Genomic DNA, 21,079 nt, shown 5'->3' with positions numbered 1-21,079 from the left:
TTTGCAAACAAACACACACTGATATATGCACAAAAAGTATTGTGCTTTAATTGATTTACTTGCTGCTGGTCTCCCATGGACTCAAATGGGACTTGTAAGGGCATCCCATTATTCCCATAGGCAGGTCAGACAACGCAACTCCGCCTCTTTTAATACCTCTGTCTGCCGCCCATTTCCATTTCCATTTCACCACCATCCCTTTCAACGGCCCAAATATGCGGAACCTTTGCACTTTACACCTCCAGCCATTCAGTAGCCTTGAGGATGGGATGCCACACCCCCAGATCCAGCGCCCAACATCCCAGCATTCGAGGCATCCCAACATTCCCGGGATGTGCGTGCGTGTGAATGGGAATTGGCATTGACATTGGCATAGTTTTATTCTTTCGCCGATGTTCCAATGTTCCACTTCTTTTCAGTTTTATGGGCTTGTTATTTCATTAGCATAATCAAATCGCCGGAGGCGGGAATGGGGACGGGAGTGGAGTGGAGTATAGAGGGATTGGGATGGGGCTGATCGTATATCTTAATTCTCTAGTTAGGTCCTTGAGCGCTTCTTCACTTTTCAATCAATTCCCATCGCTTTTACCGTTGTTTCTCGTGTCGCCTTTGTGCCTTTTACTGTCACTTCCCCTACCCCAACCCCACTAGCACGCGCGCGCGTATCCTTGCGCATCCTTAGCATCCTTGATGCTGCACGCCCTTCGTCGTTCCGTTCCGGTGGCAAATCTCTGCTGAAAGCCATCATCTTCGAGGCATTGTCGGCGACATAACAAGGACGAACCCAACACAACTCTGGAGCGGGAGCTGCTGAATCACGGAGCTGTTTGCGCTTTTCTCGCCTGCCAAGGCGCGTCACAGAAATGCACTTAGAAAAACTTGGGGACTGTAGGTAATTTTGGGAAAAAGCTTGTGCTGGAAGTTGAGATAATTTTGGAAATTATGTGGCTTTTGTAAGACATCGAAGCGCTTTTGCTGGTTTGTGAATCCAAAATGATTTCTGGGGCAGCCTTGCTTTATTTAAAATATTTTTAGATTTTTTTTTCCAGTGTTTAGAGAGTGAGAGACAAGGCGACCGGGACGCCGCGATAGTGAAAAGTAAAAAAGTTGTGCGTTTTGCATAAAGTGCGCTTATCCCCGCAGGATATGACTGGCAATGACGCGAGGCATTCCCCACGCCCATGTCCTACCCTCCCCCTCCTCCGCAGCCACGCCCAGCCCATGTGGGCCTCTCCTCTGTTGGTGTCGCTCCTGGTTATGCTCCGTCTAATTTTGCTCAAAGCCGGCGAAGAGCACTGTGACAACTCTGGAGTTGCTCCTCCGCGTCCTGGCATGGCTGGGCTTTTCAAGTGCACGTGCCGAAATGCAGCTGGAAGTGTGTCAGTCTTTCACCACATCACAAGGCAGTCTTACCTTTATGGGAAAAAGCAACCTTAACCACGGGAAATTGGGGGAAAGATTTGGCAATAAATGAAATACATTTTTGTTTATTTTTGCGCTAATTAAAATATATTTGTTGAGAAAGAATTAATAAGAATATGTGTTTTTTGAAAGATATTTAGATAGATATTTGGATAGATATCCTAATAGATATTTATATAGATATCAAGAGGTTATACATAGATATATATCTATAGATGATAGATATTAAAAAAAAAAACCTTATTCTCTTAAAAAACAACAGCACTGCCCAGTCGCATTGCCTGCGGTCCTATTGAGTTTCATCCTCCCATCCCTCCTTGGCCAGTTTCTGCGCCTGTCGCTCGCTTTTGAGCTCCAAGCTTTGATTTATGTTAACGCTACCTGGCTGCTGCACCCCCTGCCCCCTAACCATCCCTATCCACACGGCAGCCAACCCTTTCCCGCTTTGTTTTACCCGCTGGCCAAAATTGTCTGCTTCTGCTGAGAACAACGGATAATGGTCAAGTGAAATACGACCAACAATACACACACCACACACATCCACACACTAGGGATGCGGTCATGGGCGTAGAGCGTACATATATGCATGCAACTCTGCATAGAATATTATTTTATTCGATCTAAAGTTTGCCCATCTTGGTGGCCATATTCACAATTTCATCCAGGTTGGCAGTCAGAGCCTTCACCTGGGCTAGGGTGTTCTGGTCCAAAGTCATCAGCACCTCGCGCTTCACCTGGTTCATCATCTTGTGCGGCTTCATGGTGATAAGCCCCTTACTGGTGGGGATTTGCACGTTGGCACAGCGCTCCTTCAAGGCCTTGGGCACGGCCAGCGGGCTGCCCGCCGTCGAGAGCACTGCTTCGCCGGCACGGGGCCAGCGCAGGAAGCTTAGAGTTGGAATTTCTTCATCCATTTTCTCCCTATCCACCGACTGTACCCGAGTCCAAGTTCGCTGCTTAGGGCGAATCCTCTCCACCGGCTTCCGGCTTACCGAGCGGCTGCGAGGAGCAGCAGTACTGGTGGAAACTGAAGTCATCCTCCAGTGAATGTTCTCTCAAGAGTACCATGAGTGTATCTTACCTGATCCTTGGTAGTCGGCAAACCTATCAAGCTTGAGGGCCAAAAACTCCGACCACTTCATGTTCAGCAGTTCCTTGGCGGTGGTATCTCGGATGAGCTTGATGCGGCTGTCCACCTGCTCCATGTGGCGTCTGGCTATCTCGTCGACCTTTAGCAGAGCGGCATCCATTTTGATTTGGGTCAAGTGGACTTTCTCCTCGCGATCGGCTTCCTGGCGCTTTGCCAGCCTGCCGGCCTTGTCCCGGAGGCGAGGCATCTTCTCTTCTCTTCAAGTTTTTTGAATTCTTCAAAGCACTTTCGACCAGGTTTGACAGGTAAGTCGAGGGTTACTATGTAGATATTAAGACTGTGACTGTTACATATATGATATAGTAATTGTATTATTCATATATTCACTATTAATAATATTTATTGCTGGAAATCTTGCAACCCTTCCCCTTTTCGCCGCCTCTGGCCGCAGAAGATGTCATTGACAGCACACACACAAATACAGAGCTGGGCCTGGGCATTTCCATTGAACTCTCGTACAGGCACTTGCAGGCGTCCCATTGTTCTCCGCCTGCCAGTGTCCTCTGCCCCACTTCGCGGTAAGCGTCCCCCTTCCAGTCTCTGTCCACCATCTGATGGGACATCATCCGCTAATGCCATTGCCACCGCCACTCACTCACCTGTGTTTGTGTCTTGGCATGACCTGTCAGATGGCTCAAGATTGCGCAGCTAAGGGCAATTCGCAATAAAGAACAGTGAGCATTAGCCTCCAAGGGGTATTTAAATGGTATAATAATACCTCAAGTTTTATTATAAAAAAAAAAAATAAATATATACATATATATCATATATCTTTAAGATAGTCTTCAAGGATAAGGAGTAGTGAATCGCTTATATTTCCCCCAAACCTTAGCAATGATTCGATCATTGGTTCATTGCCACGAGGCATCACTGTTGTGGCCTCGCCTCCTGGCCGGCTTCTCCCTTTCACTTTCGCTGATGGGCATCGCCCGTAACATGGTCCGCAAATGTATCTGCAAGCCATTGCATCTGCAAGATACATCTTCAATTTGCAACACAATGCGAGGCAATCACAGTAAAAACAATTGGCCAGTCCAGTTTTACCCATACTTTACATGGATTAATCAAATTTCATCATTAAACGGAGTGAAGGAGCAGGAGCACCTTCCTTGTTTTTAAGTTGAATTTAAAATAATTTAAACCGAAAACTTGATGCACATGTTTTTTAATGGTTGTGTCTAATTGTCAAGTACATTAAATCATATCAATCTTCAAGGGATTTTCAAAGGTAATCCATCTCATTTGAAGGAACATCCAGGAAAGTCAACTGGCATCGCGTCTATTGGCCCTTCCGGTCAGGTTTGGCATACTTCTTGGTCCACTCGCGTGCCTTCGCCTCGTTATTCTTGCGGTTTTCCATGTATAAATTTCCAACAGAAGGGTCTACCGGATCGTCGGAGTTAGGGTCCGCCAGCAGCGACACAATTGAGAGCAACACTGGCGACACTCCCAACGCCGATGACCACTCCGTGCTGAGTATGTCCAGGCAGATGTAACCCGAGAGAGCCACATTACAGTGGTACACTCCCATTCGGAAGACCACCGTTGGCGGGGAGAAGGGGTAATCCCCGTGAAATACAATTTCAAGGCGAAATACCCCGCCCTCGTATGGAGTTTCTGGCGGACCCTAGATGGTTACTGTCCAGTGGAGTAAATTGTTACCCATCAGCTCCATCAGGAGGGTCGGAACGAAAGCTCTCTAGCTCCCGCAGGATCGTTTCTGTGGGTCCGCCCTCGTTGCCTAGCCATGAAGTCCGGGGCCTTCTGTTTCTGGGCGATCAGGCTTGACAGGTCCTCTGACCACTGCCCGGTTTCGCGGGCGTCTTCTTGACCTGTTAATAGTGATACATTGGATATTGGAGAGGAGGCGAGCAATAAGGAAAGGTCCCAAGTATATAAAGAACAAAAAACAAGCGCTTGTAATACATCAGGTAACAACAATATTGCGATATTTTGAAGTATTTTCGTATCCCTTTTCCAATTACAAGCACAAAATGGATCTCCTCCTCTTGGAGGCCGAGATAATACTTGACTACTGCAAAGTATGCGGAGTTACATTACTGCTCATTGAGTTTGTAGGCGCGGAAGAACCCGAATGGGTGAACGGATCGGTGGCTTTTGAGAAGATCCCGCAAATGGTAATGGACTTTTTTGAGGATGTTGTTAACTTGACCGTCTGAGCAGATGAGGCCTAGGAGGTACCACGTCTGACAAAGCGATGAAATAGGATAATCCGATGTGTTCAAAAATGTCAATAAATATGACGAAGGTAACAAATGGTTGTTTCCTTTTTATAAGTCAAATGGCACTCTACCAACTTGATGAATCTTATGAAATGGCCTCAAGAAATAACGTGGACTGGATGTCCCGCTGTTACTGGACCAAGTTTCTCGGCCAATTAAAGCCTCTAGGTCGCGGTTCGGTCTCTGTCTAGGTCCTGCAAGGACTTACCCCTTCCTATAGACTTTGTCTGTCTCCCTGTTGGCTGGCATTCCGCTTCAAGTTGTTGCAGTTACTTTAAACAATTACCGAGGCACACGAACAGCTGCAATGGCAAAGGCTGGGACAATGGGTGCTGGTGCTGGTGCTGGTGCTGGTGACCCAAACAGGTCGAGTTGTGTTCTTTTGAGAAAGCCCCATAATAACTTAATGATGAACAAGGACGAGAGCAGCTCCCATATCCTGTGTGTGTGTGTGTGTTAATCTGTATAATTTATGCGACAATTGATGCAAAAATGAAATTTGTCCCCCAACTGAAAAGATGCACCTGTGGTTGGGCTGTGGGGACTCGGAGGATCTTCGGTTTGACGAGTCGGGCTCCTATCCCAGATATCCTATAACCAATCCTCTCCCCTCCGACTGCTTTTCTACGTAAACGTGGCATACAAATTGCACTCATTTTAGTTTCTCACGTTTGTTGCATGTTGTACATGGCACACAAATTGATGCACTGGAAGGTGAGCGTAGATCTCCTAGACCTTCATCATGCTATCCTCCGGCTCCAGGCTCCATGTAACGATAATTCTATAGATAAATCCGAGGGCGACAGGCGCTCACGGTGCTAGATCGACCTGGCTGATGTTCTTTTCTCTTATAATGCGTTGCAAACTTCTACGTAAACTTACAGTACCCTCAGCAAGGATATAAATAGGTCATAAAGGGAGCAAAGACAGTACTGTGGCTATGCGCGTCCTTCATTCCTATTGTTCTTTTTTCCGCTGGTCCTTGTGGATCTGTTGTTGCTGTTGTTATTGGCTTCGCTGGACGAGTGCTTTCAACTTTTAAATTGAATCAAATCAATTTCGCTTCATTGAATGTTTACCATTTTCAGTTACTTTTCCGCGCGTAGGTTTTACACGCGCTTTTTCCGGACACCAAATCCGGTCCGATTACGGTGCCCACTTCAACTCGAAGGACCCCGACTCCGACCCCGACCCCGACCCCGACACTGGCCTCGCTTCAAGGGCAAGGACGTGGTGGCGTCACGGTTCACAGTTCTCGTTGGCGATTTAGGGCATGGTTCCTGGTCGATGCAACCCGACTAGGGCAATGACAACGGGGCTAAACTAGGAGGAAGGAACGGAATTCAAATCTGCGATCCACATGTGGAGGATCCCCGCCGGAGTAGCTGCTATCCCCCATCCGCGCCGCTTTCTTTGTTCGGCGCGCAACTCACTGTGAAATTAAATTGTGAATTAAGAGCCAAGCGAACAACTGCTCCGCTTCCATTTCCGGGAGAGGGTTGTATGCAGGAGCTCCACCCAGCCGACAGCGATTATAGCGACAACGACGACGACACTGGACGCAGGCAACTGGGACTTGGGGACACGCTGCAGCTTCTGTTAATGCGCTGGCATTGCCTCCCACTGGGAGTTGGTCTAACATTTCTTTTGCGGCTCTCCTTTCTCCCCCCCACTCTTCCCCTTAGATTAAAGGCTGCGGCATCTTAACACCGATTACCAGGCACTACTTACATAAACCGAGGCCAGGCTTAGGCTATGGAATATCAACAATTATCATTAAACTTTAAATATTATTTTGAATTTTTTAAATAGATATTTGTATGTAATTTTATTATTTTCAAAATTTAATAAGTTCTAGCACAAAAACCTTGATTTGAATCTGTTCATATATTAATTGGGGAAAGCTAGAGTAAGACGAGTTACACATATTCCCCATTCCGCCAGTTGAGACCCTTCGTCGTCTAATGGCAATTGGCGGACAAAGTCTGCCATGGCCATCGATGATTCTTCGTATTCCTTGTGGGAACAGCTGCCAGCTGCCGGATGGCGAGGGATCCATTGGTTCGGAATTAGTTGGCAGAAAGGTAGTTATGGCTCGCACACACACACACTATCCACACACACACACACACACCATTCGCACATATGCAACGGAAACTCTTTGGCCATTTGCAGTAAATTGAAAAAGTATTAAATCAATAAATAAAAGTTGCACACACATCCATATAGCCATCGTTGGGGACGTGTAACTTTTTGGCCATGTGCGTGGGTCCCCGTGCTCCGTACTGGAAGCTCGTGCTCCGTATTCCTTTTCCCGGATGCTGCGCTTACGCTGCACATTTTCACAGTCACAGTCAAAGTCGCAGGTCCCCATCCGGATGCAGCTCCTCTTCCCACTCCGTTCGGTATGACCATTTGGGGTTACACACGCCGCGTGTTAATTACTCAGAACATTTTAAACGGCACACGGCATGGAGCAGAAGATGGAGTCCGCGGGGGGCGACACCAACACCAACGCCAATACCAACCATGGGTGGTTCATGGCGACCCGCGAAATTTGTTGTATTGATTTAAAACGAGAGCTAGCCACAGGCAACCAGCTACCAGGACATCGGGACATCAGGACATGAGGACTTTGGGACTGTGGGACAGAAGCCAGAAGCATCGTTGCAGGTGGCTGCTGCCAGGTGGCAATCAATGCATCTGAACGGGGCACGAAAGTAGCCAAGGGTACATGAGCGTTTGGGTTAAATAATGACTAAGAGGATACCCTAGATGGAATCGCTTTCTAATTAATTTTAATTAAATTAACACTAAATACTAAATGCAAGTGCAGTGTGAAGAGGTTATTATTAAAAAGCTGTAAGAGATATCGATTTAATCGAAAAAGTTTCGATTTTAATTGATTTATTTTTAGAAATTTGTAGAAAAAAGTCGATTTACTAAAAATCTATTTACATCCAGTTCTACTTTATAGGAATATATCCATCCATTTCGATATCAGTTTCCAGAGAAGAGGATATTTAAGGAATTTCAGCTGCGGGATTCCCCACGAAAAGGCTAGTCCAGCACTCCCAATATTTCCCAGCAAAGGTCCAGGCACGCGGGAACGAGTGTGTTTTAAAAATGCAACCAGTGCAGAACAAGGAGACGAGGTGGACGAGGACGTGGTGAAAAAGACAGCAGCCATGGGAGGTAAGAGAAGCAATACTGGCAAATAAAAAACAATTGAATGGCAAATATAAAACGAATTGTGGGATACCAGCGGTGGCGAGTCGGAATCCGGAATATCGTTGGAATCGTAGGAATCGTTGGAATCGTCAGAGTCATCTACATGGATTCCTCACATTGTTGCTTCTGGCGGCAAAGCAAAAGGCAAAAGGCAAAAGGAATTCCCAACTAAAATGTCTTTGTCAGTGCCTTGTCAGGGATATTTGCCCCCTAATAAGGAGGCAACTCTCTCGCCTCCCTATGTCCTTTCTCTGTATGTCCATAGAGGAGACCCTCCTGCTCCAACACATCCTTTTCCATTCACTCTCGGCGAAGTTTATTAAAAGCGAATGCAAATTTCAAGCAGCGCCGGCAATTTAATTAGCAGCAAATTCAACAATTTCCATGCACACACACACAGGGAGAAAGAGAGAGAGGGGGACACCGAGGAGGACGGTAGAGACGGCTCGTTATTATAAGGACCCCCGGCAGGACTTCAACTTTGGTTACTCCTTCAAAAGGGATGACACGCGGTGGACGGTGGGAGGTCCCCGGGCAAAGGGGCACACTTTTTATTAGAATCGTAAATAGTCTTTACGAGTTGTACGTGCCCAAAATTTGCAATAAGCCAAAAATGTTCGGCTAACAGCAACAACAAATTATCGGCCATGCCTATGTCCTTCGACCTTCTTCCTCCCCTCTCGTATATCCTATTTCCACTTCCCTTTCCCCCTTTCAATATGATAATCATAATAATTATTATGTAAGCAATGTTTATGCGCCCTCGAACTGAAACAATCTGACGAATTAGAAACTTGTTGACCAGCAGCCAGCTTCCATTGCCTTTAGCTTGGAAATCTCGGAATGTTTTTGTGCTTGCTTTCCATTCATTAAATAGTTATAGATTCCTTTTACTTTAATGGAATTACGTCTGCCAATCATACTAATTATTGTGGGAGAAAGAGATGAAGAGGTAAAGAGATAAATTGGCACCTTCCCTTGCATTTGTTTCCCCTCTTTGAGCCCTTATGATTCCCAATCAGTTCAAGCTGCAAGTATGCAAATACTTAACCCGATCAAGATATACAGTGAATAACTTTCGCTTTCGGCCCATTCATGGACTCTCTTGATGCACTCAACTCGGCAAATTGTTGAATTGTTGAGTTTTTGGTATGAAAATCGGCAAATGGCAGTGGGAGCAGCGGCGGCATAGATAAAAGTGTAAATATTTATAGCATTAAATAACGAAAACAAACACCGTTTTTGACATTTTAATTGAATAAAATCGTTTTGTGGTCTTTTAAGGATTATTTCATGGCCAGCAGATGCCGATGCTTTGTCCGCCCTCTCCCCTCAGTGCCACTTCGTTGAGTGTTTGTCTGGGGCATCCAAAATGCAAAATGCATTGCATGCAATTGCAGTTGAATTGGTGTTTGTTGTGTTTGTGCAGCAAGTGAAAACAGAGGCGGAACTAAGGGGGTTGGGTGTGGTGGTTGGAGGACTTTTGGCCCATTCATACAGACAGTAGCCAAAGCGTTGTATATATATGAATATATGTGTGCGAACACACGACCATATATACCGATCGCCGACATACACAAAGAGAAATAGGTCGCTCTTAAACTAATTTCCAGTGACCCCGATTCGATTAATTGGTCTCATGGCAAATTATACTTGAAATACTTAGGTCAATACCTAGTCTCCAATTATCCTTATTGGCCGTAATTGCTCATAAACGGCGGGGAGTGCGCATAATAACGGCTAAATTTATAGATATAGGATGGAAACGAAGAGGTATTACCGCATTGATTCAAATACAACATTTATTTCAAGTAATTTTGCTTTTTTTCTGGTAAATAATTTCGTTGAAAATATTAATTCAAATGTGAAATGACATTGCAAAGCTGTAAAATCATCGATTTTTATCTGGGAATTTCCATACATTTTTCAACATCTAGGCAAGCCTTGAGTTAGTTGCTCAATCAACTTGAAGCTTTTAAAGATTTCAGTAAAAGTAATAAAAGAAAATGCCCCGCTCCAAGGACAATCTTCGCCAGGAAGCCGACCGTGAGGAGAAGATGAGCTTAGCCCAAATCAAACTGGATGCCGCTCTGCTGAATGTCGACGAGATGGCCATCCTGTACAAGGAGAAGGTGGACAACCAAATCAAGCTCTTCCAAGACATCACCGATAAGCATCTGCAAATGAAGTTGCCCAACTTTCTGGGCCGCAAGTTAGACAACTTTACTGATTACCAAGGATCGGGTGAGATATATATATAGGACCCATCAAAGGAGCTTTACTCTAGGATTTTTTGGATTGTTCTGCAGTTTCTGGCAGTTCTGCTGCCCCTCGCAGTCGCTCTGTAAGCCGGAAGAGGGAGAAGATTCCCAATCAGCAGCCGACTTGGACTCGGGTGCAGTCGCTGGACAGGGAGAGAAAGGACGATGCTCCGACTCTGAGCTTCCTACGTTTGCGCTGGCGAGCTGGTGATCTCGAAGCCGTTGGACCACTGTGCCAACGTACAGATTCCCAACAGCAATGGTTGTCACCATGATGAGCCAGGTGAACCAGAAGCTGACTGCTAAACTGGGTTACATTTTGAATGGAAATACCTTAGATCCTTGGATGAATGAAGTGAATAAAATCATGCAAACCTAATATCTGTAGTGTTTTATAACTATAATTACCCTGTGGATACCTTTATTTTGCAAGGTGTACACCTGTACATAAGGTGAGCCAGCTCTGGCTGTGATGTGTGTGTGTGTGTTTACCTATGTATGTGCATTTGCGGATGACGACGCCAACGACGATAATGATGATGCTGCCGATGACGATTGTGGGAATCGAGCCAGTGTGGCAACTCGATAAGTTTTATCGCCCACATTTTTCAAACAACCGGGCTGTTAAAGTTACGATCCTGCCAAATCGCTAATATGCGATAGGACCTAAAAAAGACCACAAAAATTCGCGAACAGGATTTTTGCAAGCCACGGTCACATTGGATCCCCTCACTTCCGTTCTCTTTCTCACAAGGCGTCCCCGAGTTCGGATTAATTTTTGTCGATCCTAAATCCGCAAGCATCGTGTCGATCCGACAGTATTTGTTAAAGCGAATCATACCCATATTAAGTAAATTTAGTGCTCTAACGTATATTGGTAAGCTTGTGTGAATAATCGATCGCCGGAGTGCTAATTTTGCCTTTTCAAAACAGCGTCAGCCGTATCGGCAGAGTCGTCCAAGCGACCGGCATTGTTTTTGCCAGCAATTGCCCACCACGTGAGGTGGCAGTCATTTGTGGCATTCATCGTTGGCATTGTCTGTGGCTTCTCAGCGGGATCAACGCCACGTGTCATCGGAGCATTCGCACGCACAGCGTGGGGCTGCGCTTCCCATTTCGGCGGCCATACACGTGCCGATTGCGGTGATCCTCGATTTGGATTTTCTTTACCGCCTCGCTAACGTGTCACCGTTCCCTCACACGGCGCGCATATTGGATCGCCGTTCCCTCACACGGTGCACATATTGGATCACCGTGCTTTTCTTCGGCGCACCTATTGGATCGCCGTGTGTCTTTTTCGTGGCCACATCGTTCTTTGCCACATCGCCGTGCATCTTTGCCACATCGCGTGCGCTCTGCCGCATCCACACCTTGGCGGGCTGGTCTCGTTCCGCTCACGCCTCACGCAAGGGATTGCGGCCATCCCTGTCGCACATAGTGCGTGTCATCTTCATCAGCGCGAACGACGGAAGTAGCATTACATATCCGTATTGAGAGCTGGTGGCTGATCCGGCCCACACTCTGCTCCAGGAGCGGATAAACATGAATGATAGTGTCTAAAATATAATTAATTTTGCATATAGGAGCTTTTGATTTAAGAATTCGTACTTATAAACCTTTTCGGTCGTAATTTAGCAATTTTTTTTGGGAGATTTGGCAATTATAATATCGTTTTGTCCCTCAAATAACTTAAAACACATACAGCTACACATCACCAGTCATCAGGCCTGCTGACGTCGATGGAGAAAGCGTGAGTACGGCCTAGCCGCAAAACAACAAAATAAAACTGAACCCATACTTATAATTTCGCCAAGACTCCTGAAATAGTTTGCACATCTTAATTAATTAATTGATTCAAAAGAATATTAATAAGTTAATCTATTTAATGTAAAGTAAAAAAAGGAAAAAGCGTTCTTTCTTATCTTAAATTTTATTTCCTTTCATTTGATCTAAAAAAACAAACTGACTCAATAAGAGGTCTCGTAACGTAAATAACGTAAACTTAGGCTTAAGGATTAGATTTAGGAAAATGTCTTTCAATATTATCTCAGCCTGCAATTATATGACTTTGAAAATGAACTAATTTGATATCTTGTTGGGCACCTAAGGGGATGTAGAGCATTGGTTGTATAAGGGTGGAGCCTGAATGGACTTCACAGGTTGGGAGGGTTTAGATTGAGGCCAATAACATCGGAGCCTCATCTTCAATAGGTACACTTCCTTCGTCTGATTCATATTATTTACCATATCCCCAGCTAGAGTATCTCTGTCTACAATATTAGTTATGTAGCACCATTGTTCATGTCAACACAAAACCCACGCCCATTTTCCCTGAGCCTGCCGAGCAGAAAAAGTAGACAGAGCGTGTTGAGGTGGACAACGCTCGGTGAGTGTGTTTGTTACATAATTAATTGGCGCCCAAACGTTAAGGCCAGCCCGATGCCTGATTAGGCACCTGTCGTTTGACAGCCGAGCTTCCCGTTAATATTCAAACCATCCACTTCTAGTTTCCGTTTAGTATTTCAAATTCTGTCCTGGAATTGATGGCATCTGGATAGGTTCGGAGCCATACCGGAGGAAATGTAATACTTTTAACTGTTTTTTTTCTATCAGTTCGGTAATAATCGAACATTATAGTTAAAAGAACATTCCAATTTGAGTAATTGATTCCTTGGAATTATAGTTCTGATTCAAAGTCGGTTCTATACCAGGATTTCAATATTCAAACACTACCTTCTTATCAGTTAGGATCGAGATTTTATCTGGCTGGATAGATTCGGCTAGTTACTCTTCTAATTGGTAAGACAAAATAAATTGATATTTATTTTACTACCCTTTATTTACATTCCGTTTACAACATTTGTACCTATTGAATGACACAACCAATTGCTATACTACCCAGGGTAAGACCTAAACTGCATTTCTCATTTATCGTATATCGTATTCATCTCGAACGACCAGTTTGTTTTCGTTATATCGTATCTTATCTTATCTTACCGTATCTCATTTCGTTTTTTTTGTTTTATATTTCGAAAAGCGTCAAAAATGTTGACACACAGCAATGAAAATTTAGTAGATCTTCAGACTGATGAGTCTGCAAATTGCATCATCTGCAACGGACCAGTGTGTAATCTGGATTTACTTGAAGCCCGTTGCAAGCATTCTTTCCACAAGCTTTGCCTTGACAATTATAGCAAGAACAACGACAAATGCCCCAGGTGTGGCCAAACTTTCTCTCAACCCGAGGTAGGACCTCATTCGGCTCCTCTTAGTAGATCTCAGGGACACAAGGTACAGACACGTTCAGCGTCGCGAAATGCGGCAAAGCAAAACGGTGGTTCTGAGCAAAATTCACTGCAGGAAATTCGTAGCGAGGGTAACTCAGACTCGAGGGTGGTAACGGAAGATCACGTGGAAAAATTGATTCAGAAGTCAATGCAGACCTTCCAAGCTAACATGCTGCAGTCAGTTACAGAACAAATAACTTTGGCGTTCACACAATTGAATAGGTCCACATTTGCCAATAATGGACAAGGTGAGCCGCAGCGAGATTTCAGTCGAGACGGTTCCGATGCCAACTCAGATCGAAACAACATTCAACAGGCTAGGAATTCACCAGATTTTCGCAGTGATCGAAGTGATCTCTCTCTGGATCGACCAGACAGAATTTCGAATATTATATCCAATTGGCGTATTAAATTTAGTGGTTCAGCTAACGACATTGCTATAGAAGATTTTATTTACCGTGTCAATTGCCTCACTTCACAATGCCTGAACGGCAACTTTGAACTTCTCTCCCATTTTGCTAACTTACTGTTCGCAGGCCCTGCATTAGCCTTTTACTGGCGCGTTCATAGATCGGCAGATAACATGAATTGGAACTTGCTTTGCAGGCGTTTAAAGGAAAGATATCAAGATCAGAGATCTGATCGTGAGATTAAATGTGCCATGCGTAGACGCAAACAGGGTAACACGGAAAATTTTGATGACTTTTTGGATGCAATGCTTTCCATCGCAGATTCCCTTCGTGAACCAATGCAGGACAGTGAAATTGCGGTAGAAGTTCGTCATAATCTCAGACCGGAGATCAAGCACGAATTATTGCACATTGACACCCCAAACTTAGCAACATTGCGAAAGGAGTGTCACAGGCACGAAGAATTCTTTCTTAACACCCGAATGAAGCCCATTCAACGTTCGAACCCAAGCAAGCGTTTCGTTAACGCAATTCTGCAGGAAGAAGATTCAGAATCTCAGTCGGAGGAAGAACGTGAGGTCGAGGATGAAATTTGTGTAGTTAAGACGGCTGAGAAAATTAAGTGCTGGAACTGTGAGGAAACAGGCCACAGTTACCACAATTGCCTTAAACCTCGTCGTATTTTTTGTTATGGTTGTGGAACACCGGAGGTGTATAAGCCCAACTGTGCAAAATGTAATTCGGTTTCGGAAAACCCCAAGAAGGACATTCGTTACGCGAAGAAAACGGATGTCCGCCGCTAGCTTCGAAAATACCAACAGAACCAGATTTTGTGGCAAATGATGTTCATTCCATTTTGCCTACCTTTCAACCAGACATATCAGAAACCAAACCTTTTAACCCATACCATTTGCGGGTACAGGAGTACGCAAAGCGTAGATCCCAAATTTTGCAAGCTAATCCTGTTTATCGTCGCAAACAGCGATCTTCACGGCGAATTCGTAAATTTTGGACTCGTAAGCGATCATTAAATCGTTTTATGATTTCCTCAATCGCACAAAACAAAAGCGATATTCGGCCTTTTACAAACATAGAAATATTTGGTCAACCGTATTTAGCTCTCTTGGACAGTGGCGCCAACAAAAGCGTTATAGGTGGTGAGCTAGCAAAACAAATAATTTCAGCTAAGCCGTTTAATAAATTTAAATCGGTAGTGAGAACCGCTGATGGGCAATCGCAATATGTTGCAGGCACGATACACATTCCCCTGACTTATAACTCAATTAGTGACAACTTTGAATTCCTGATAGTACCTTCGATAAAGCATGAAGTTATATGCGGAATGGATTTTTGGCAAAATTTTGGCATTTCGATCAAGCAAACAGTTGCGATCAACGAAATTAACTGTGAACCGGAAGAACACTCGAATAATGTGAGATTGTCCGATTTACAAAAATCAAAATTGCAGAAAGTAATAGACTTTTTTCCATCATTCGAGAACGAGGGCTTAGGATTAACTAGGTTGTTAGAGCACAATATCGACACATCCAATGCAAAGCCAATAAAGCAACGATTCTATCCACTTTCACCAGCTAAAGAAAAACTTTTATGTGAAGAAATCGACCGCATGATTAAAATGGATGTCATCGAAGAGGCTCCTTCATCGCCTTGGTCTTCTCCAGTTATCTTGCACATCAAGCCTGGCAAGGTACGATTTTGTCTCGATGCAAGGAAATTGAATGCAGTCACGGTGAAGGACGCATACCCCATCCCTATAATGGATGGATTGCTGAGTCGACTTCCACCCGTACACTGCATATCCAAAATTGACCTCAAAGATGCCTTTTGGCAGATCTGTTTAGATCAAGAATCTCGTGCCAAAACTGCTTTTACCGTTCCGAATCGTCCGCTATATCAATTCAAGAGGATGCCTTTTGGATTGTCAAACGCTCCACAAACCATGTGCCGATTAATGGACTTGGTTATTCCCTATCAATTAAAATCGCATGTGTTAGTCTACCTCGATGACCTGCTTGTTTTGTCAAACAACTTCGAAGAACATCTTCTGCATTTATCCGAAGTAGCTACCCAATTGCGTAAGGCTGGATTAACAATAAACGTTCAGAAAAGTCAATTCTGCCTGAAAACTGTAGACTACCTTGGTTACCTGGTGGGTGAAGGTACTCTTCAAATAAATCCAAACAAAATCGCAGCCGTGAGCGAATTTCCGGTTCCGAAGACCCAAAAACAGCTCCGAAGATTTCTTGGTATGACTGGTTGGTACCAGCGGTTCATATCCAACTATTCCACAGTCATTTTCCATCTGACGGAACAACTACGTGGCAAAACACTAAGTTGGAACGATAATGCCCAAGAAGCTTTCGAAAACATCAAGGCCAAGTTATGCTCTGCTCCTTGCCTTGTTCATCCCAATTACGACAAACCATTCATTTTGCAGTGTGATGCTTCACTACATGGAGTGGGTGCAGTTCTAGCTCAATGCGACGATTCCGGTTGTGAGCGTCCCATAGCGTTCATGTCCAAAAAGCTAAACAAAGCCCAGCGTAACTATACAGTTACGGAACTCGAATGCATGGCTGTAGTGTTAGCAATTAAAAAGTTCAGAATGTACATTGACGGTCATAGCTTTAAGGTAGTAACCGATCACTCAAGTCTTCGATGGCTAATGAACCAATCGGATCTAAGCGGTAGATTGGCAAGATGGGCTATCAAGCTACAGGGTTTTTCTTTCCAAATCGAACATCGCAAAGGAACCGAAAATGTGGTGGCAGATGCTTTGTCTCGATCGTTCGAAGAGATTGACATCTCTGCAATAGACCTTGAAATTTATCCCGAAATTGACCTATCATCAAGCGCTTTTCAATCGGAAGAGTACTCCGCTCTCAGAGACAAATTCAAATCTCTGAAATCACCGGATTTCAAAGTCATAGATGAGTTCATCTATCATCGTGCAACGTTCCCCAATTCTTATGACGTTTCACCAGACGATTGCTGAAAACTTTTCGTTCCTGAGTCGTTGCGTCAAAGTGTAATTAGTTCGGCTCACGACCAACCAACATCTGCTCATTGTGGAATGGCCAAATGCCTAGAGCGTATCAGACGACGTTTCTATTGGCCAAACATGGTTATCAACGTTCGTGATTACATTCGAAATTGCGAAACATGCCAGACCACAAAATATCCTACCCATTCTTTAAAACCACCAATGGGAGCACAAGTGCAAAGTGAAAGGATATTCCAAAGACTTTATCTCGATTTTATAGGGCCATTTCCGCGCTCCAATTCCGGCAATATTGGAATATTGATTATTCTTGATCACTTTTCCAAATTCACCTTTCTAAAAGCAGTGAAAAAGTTTACGGCTAAAGTGGTCATCAATATATTGCGCGATGAAATATTTTCATGCTTTGGTGTACCCGAAACAGTCGTCAGTGATAACGGAACTCAATTTAAAAGCCGTGATTTCTCTGACTTCCTTTCGAAATATGGCGTTCGTCATATGTTTACTGGTGCCTATGCTCCACAATCCAACAGTGCTGAGAGAGTCAACCGTTCAATCAATGCTGCTTTAAGAGCATATATTCGCACCGACCAACGCGAATGGGACACATTTCTCAGTAGCATCAACTGCTCTCTTCGTAACTCGATTCACCAATCCATCGGTTTATCGCCTTATCATGTTGTTTTTGGTCAACACATGATGTCCCACGGTCATGACTACAAACTGCTGCGTAAACTAAACCTTCTTGCAGAAGGCGAAGTAAGCCTGACAAAAACTGACGAATTCCAAAGGATTCGTTCTAACATCGGCAAACATTTGAATAAGGCTTACGAGGCAAACCAAAAGTCTTACAATCTTCGAACAAGACCCCGTTCTTTTGAGGTTGGCCAAGAAGTAGTCAAAAGGAATTTTGTACTTAGCAACGCAGCAAAGGATTTTAATGCGAAACTCGCTCCTGTAGGTATCAAGGCCCGAGTGAAGGCAAGAATTGGACAGTCAATTTACCTCTTAGAGGACATGAACGGAAAGGAACTGGGTAGATTTCATGCCAAGGATATCTGGTGATTGCTCTTGATTCCTTTTTCAGCTTTTATTGTTAATCACAGGGACTAAAAATCAAAGCTGTGGTTGTGGGAATCGAGCCAGTGTGGCAACTCGATAAGTTTTATCGCCCACATTTTTCAAACAACCGGGCTGTTAAAGTTACGATCCTGCCAAATCGCTAATATGCGATAGGACCTAAAAAAGACCACAAAAATTCGCGAACAGGATTTTTGCAAGCCACGGTCACATTGGATCCCCTCACTTCCGTTCTCTTTCTCACAAGGCGTCCCCGAGTTCGGATTAATTTTTGTCGATCCTAAATCCGCAAGCATCGTGTCGATCCGACAGTATTTGTTAAAGCGAATCATACCCATATTAAGTAAATTTAGTGCTCTAACGTATATTGGTAAGCTTGTGTGAATAATCGATCGCCGGAGTGCTAATTTTGCCTTTTCAAAACAGCGTCAGCCGTATCGGCAGAGTCGTCCAAGCGACCGGCATTGTTTTTGCCAGCAATTGCCCACCACGTGAGGTGGCAGTCATTTGTGGCATTCATCGTTGGCATTGTCTGTGGCTTCTCAGCGGGATCAACGCCACGTGTCATCGGAGCATTCGCACGCACAGCGTGGGGCTGCGCTTCCCATTTCGGCGGCCATACACGTGCCGATTGCGGTGATCCTCGATTTGGATTTTCTTTACCGCCTCGCTAACGTGTCACCGTTCCCTCACACGGCGCGCATATTGGATCGCCGTTCCCTCACACGGTGCACATATTGGATCACCGTGCTTTTCTTCGGCGCACCTATTGGATCGCCGTGTGTCTTTTTCGTGGCCACATCGTTCTTTGCCACATCGCCGTGCATCTTTGCCACATCGCGTGCGCTCTGCCGCATCCACACCTTGGCGGGCTGGTCTCGTTCCGCTCACGCCTCACGCAAGGGATTGCGGCCATCCCTGTCGCACATAGTGCGTGTCATCTTCATCAGCGCGAACGACGGAAGTAGCATTACATATCCGTATTGAGAGCTGGTGGCTGATCCGGCCCACACTCTGCTCCAGGAGCGGATAAACATGAATGATAGTGTCTAAAATATAATTAATTTTGCATATAGGAGCTTTTGATTTAAGAATTCGTACTTATAAACCTTTTCGGTCGTAATTTAGCAATTTTTTTTGGGAGATTTGGCAATTATAATATCGTTTTGTCCCTCAAATAACTTAAAACACATACAGCTACACATCACCAGTCATCAGGCCTGCTGACGTCGATGGAGAAAGCGTGAGTACGGCCTAGCCGCAAAACAACAAAATAAAACTGAACCCATACTTATAATTTCGCCAAGACTCCTGAAATAGTTTGCACATCTTAATTAATTAATTGATTCAAAAGAATATTAATAAGTTAATCTATTTAATGTAAAGTAAAAAAAGGAAAAAGCGTTCTTTCTTATCTTAAATTTTATTTCCTTTCATTTGATCTAAAAAAACAAACTGACTCAATAAGAGGTCTCGTAACGTAAATAACGTAAACTTAGGCTTAAGGATTAGATTTAGGAAAATGTCTTTCAATATTATCTCAGCCTGCAATTATATGACTTTGAAAATGAACTAATTTGATATCTTGTTGGGCACCTAAGGGGATGTAGAGCATTGGTTGTATAAGGGTGGAGCCTGAATGGACTTCACAGGTTGGGAGGGTTTAGATTGAGGCCAATAACATCGGAGCCTCATCTTCAATAGGTACACTTCCTTCGTCTGATTCATATTATTTACCATATCCCCAGCTAGAGTATCTCTGTCTACAATATTAGTTATGTAGCACCATTGTTCATGTCAACACAAAACCCACGCCCATTTTCCCTGAGCCTGCCGAGCAGAAAAAGTAGACAGAGCGTGTTGAGGTGGACAACGCTCGGTGAGTGTGTTTGTTACACGATGAAGATGATGCATGACCGGCCAAACTAAACAACCGGCTGGCCATAGAAATAACAGCCAGCTCAAGTGACACCAGACCGTATACGGCCTTCCGTTCCGGCTCTGTCATAGCCTCCTGCCCCTCATCCTCTCCTTCACCTGACTCTGGCCATATGTGTTTATCCTTTTTGTCAGCTGATTTGCATTTAATTGCAACGATTTTTTGAGGAGCCCAAACCAGACCCACCCGTAACACCCAGGACACAACCAATACACACACACCCGCCTCCAAAAGTAGCTTTTTGTGTGTGTGTGCGTGTGTGTGTGCAGAGTTGTGTTTTTGTTGTGGCCCCGTGTTTTGTTTCGTTTCGTTTCGTGTTCGTCGCTTAAGCTGCTTTAAATTTATTGGTTTGCACAGTTTAAGCGATTTTCGTTTTGTATTTTCCATTTTGGCAGTCCGCCGCCGTTCCTTCTTCCCTCTTTGGTTACCATTACCAATGGATACAACTTGCCAATTATGCTCGTTCTCTGGCCAATGGACTGGACACTGGACACTGGACACTGGACACTGGACAGTGGACAGTGGATACTGCTCCTCCCTCCCCCTTCCCTTTTAACTGGCAACTGCTCATATTCCGTGCGGCATATGCCAATGTCGATTGTTGGCTGTTGTTGCGTTTTTGTATGGCCATCCTTCCTCCTCACTCCCTGCCCTCATACAAAACAAAAAGCCCGGAAAAAACCGCGCTGAATGCTTTTGGTGGGTTGAAGGGGAGACAGGAGATAGGAGACAGGAGACGCTCTAAGTCCCTCCCTTACCGTTCCCTCCAGCAAGGAAACCAACGTCAGCATTGTCGCCAACGCTAAATGTGGCATTAAAATTTTGGACCAACACAACTAGAAGAGCCAGACGACGGTGGAAAATATGAGGGGAAATATATGGGAAACGCCGCCCCCGCACACACACACACACAACTGCTAACTGGACACTAAAAATATGGCACTCCAGCTTCGGTGGGCGCATTGTTGTAGTTAATATACTCCACCCACCGGCGGGGGCTAAGGAGCATAAAGGGTAGCAGGGGGTGCATTGTG

The 21,079-nt window shown here is 44.6% G+C and overlaps 2 protein-coding genes and 1 long non-coding RNA gene across 3 annotated transcripts; 2 read left to right on the top strand and 1 right to left on the bottom strand.

Annotated features, from left to right (window-relative positions):
* Positions 1 to 2,003: 2,003 nt before the first annotated feature.
* LOC108076681 (borealin-like) lies at positions 2,004 to 2,832 on the bottom strand. Its single transcript, XM_017169628.3, has 2 exons — positions 2,504 to 2,832; positions 2,004 to 2,449 (listed from the first exon to the last, which is right to left on the bottom strand). The coding sequence occupies exons 1-2, from the start codon at positions 2,757 to 2,759 to the stop codon at positions 2,043 to 2,045; spliced, it is 663 nt and encodes a 220-aa protein (XP_017025117.1). The 5' UTR covers positions 2,760 to 2,832; the 3' UTR covers positions 2,004 to 2,042.
* Positions 2,833 to 9,981: 7,149 nt separating this feature from the next.
* On the top strand, positions 9,982 to 10,676 carry LOC108076640 (borealin-like). The gene is made up of 2 exons (XM_017169574.3): positions 9,982 to 10,290; positions 10,356 to 10,676. Exons 1-2 carry the CDS (start codon positions 10,053 to 10,055, stop codon positions 10,580 to 10,582), a joined length of 465 nt encoding a protein of 154 aa, XP_017025063.1. The 5' UTR covers positions 9,982 to 10,052; the 3' UTR covers positions 10,583 to 10,676.
* Positions 10,677 to 10,870: 194 nt separating this feature from the next.
* On the top strand, positions 10,871 to 19,678 carry LOC138929069 (uncharacterized). Its single transcript, XR_011445494.1, has 2 exons — positions 10,871 to 15,525; positions 15,597 to 19,678. It is a non-coding gene; the product is annotated as an uncharacterized lncRNA (long non-coding RNA).
* The last annotated feature ends 1,401 nt before the right edge of the window (positions 19,679 to 21,079 follow it).

This window comes from Drosophila kikkawai, chromosome X, assembly GCF_030179895.1.
Source record: "Drosophila kikkawai strain 14028-0561.14 chromosome X, DkikHiC1v2, whole genome shotgun sequence".
NCBI lineage: Eukaryota > Metazoa > Arthropoda > Insecta > Diptera > Drosophilidae > Drosophila > Drosophila kikkawai.
This window is presented reverse-complemented; position numbering and strand designations above follow the sequence as displayed.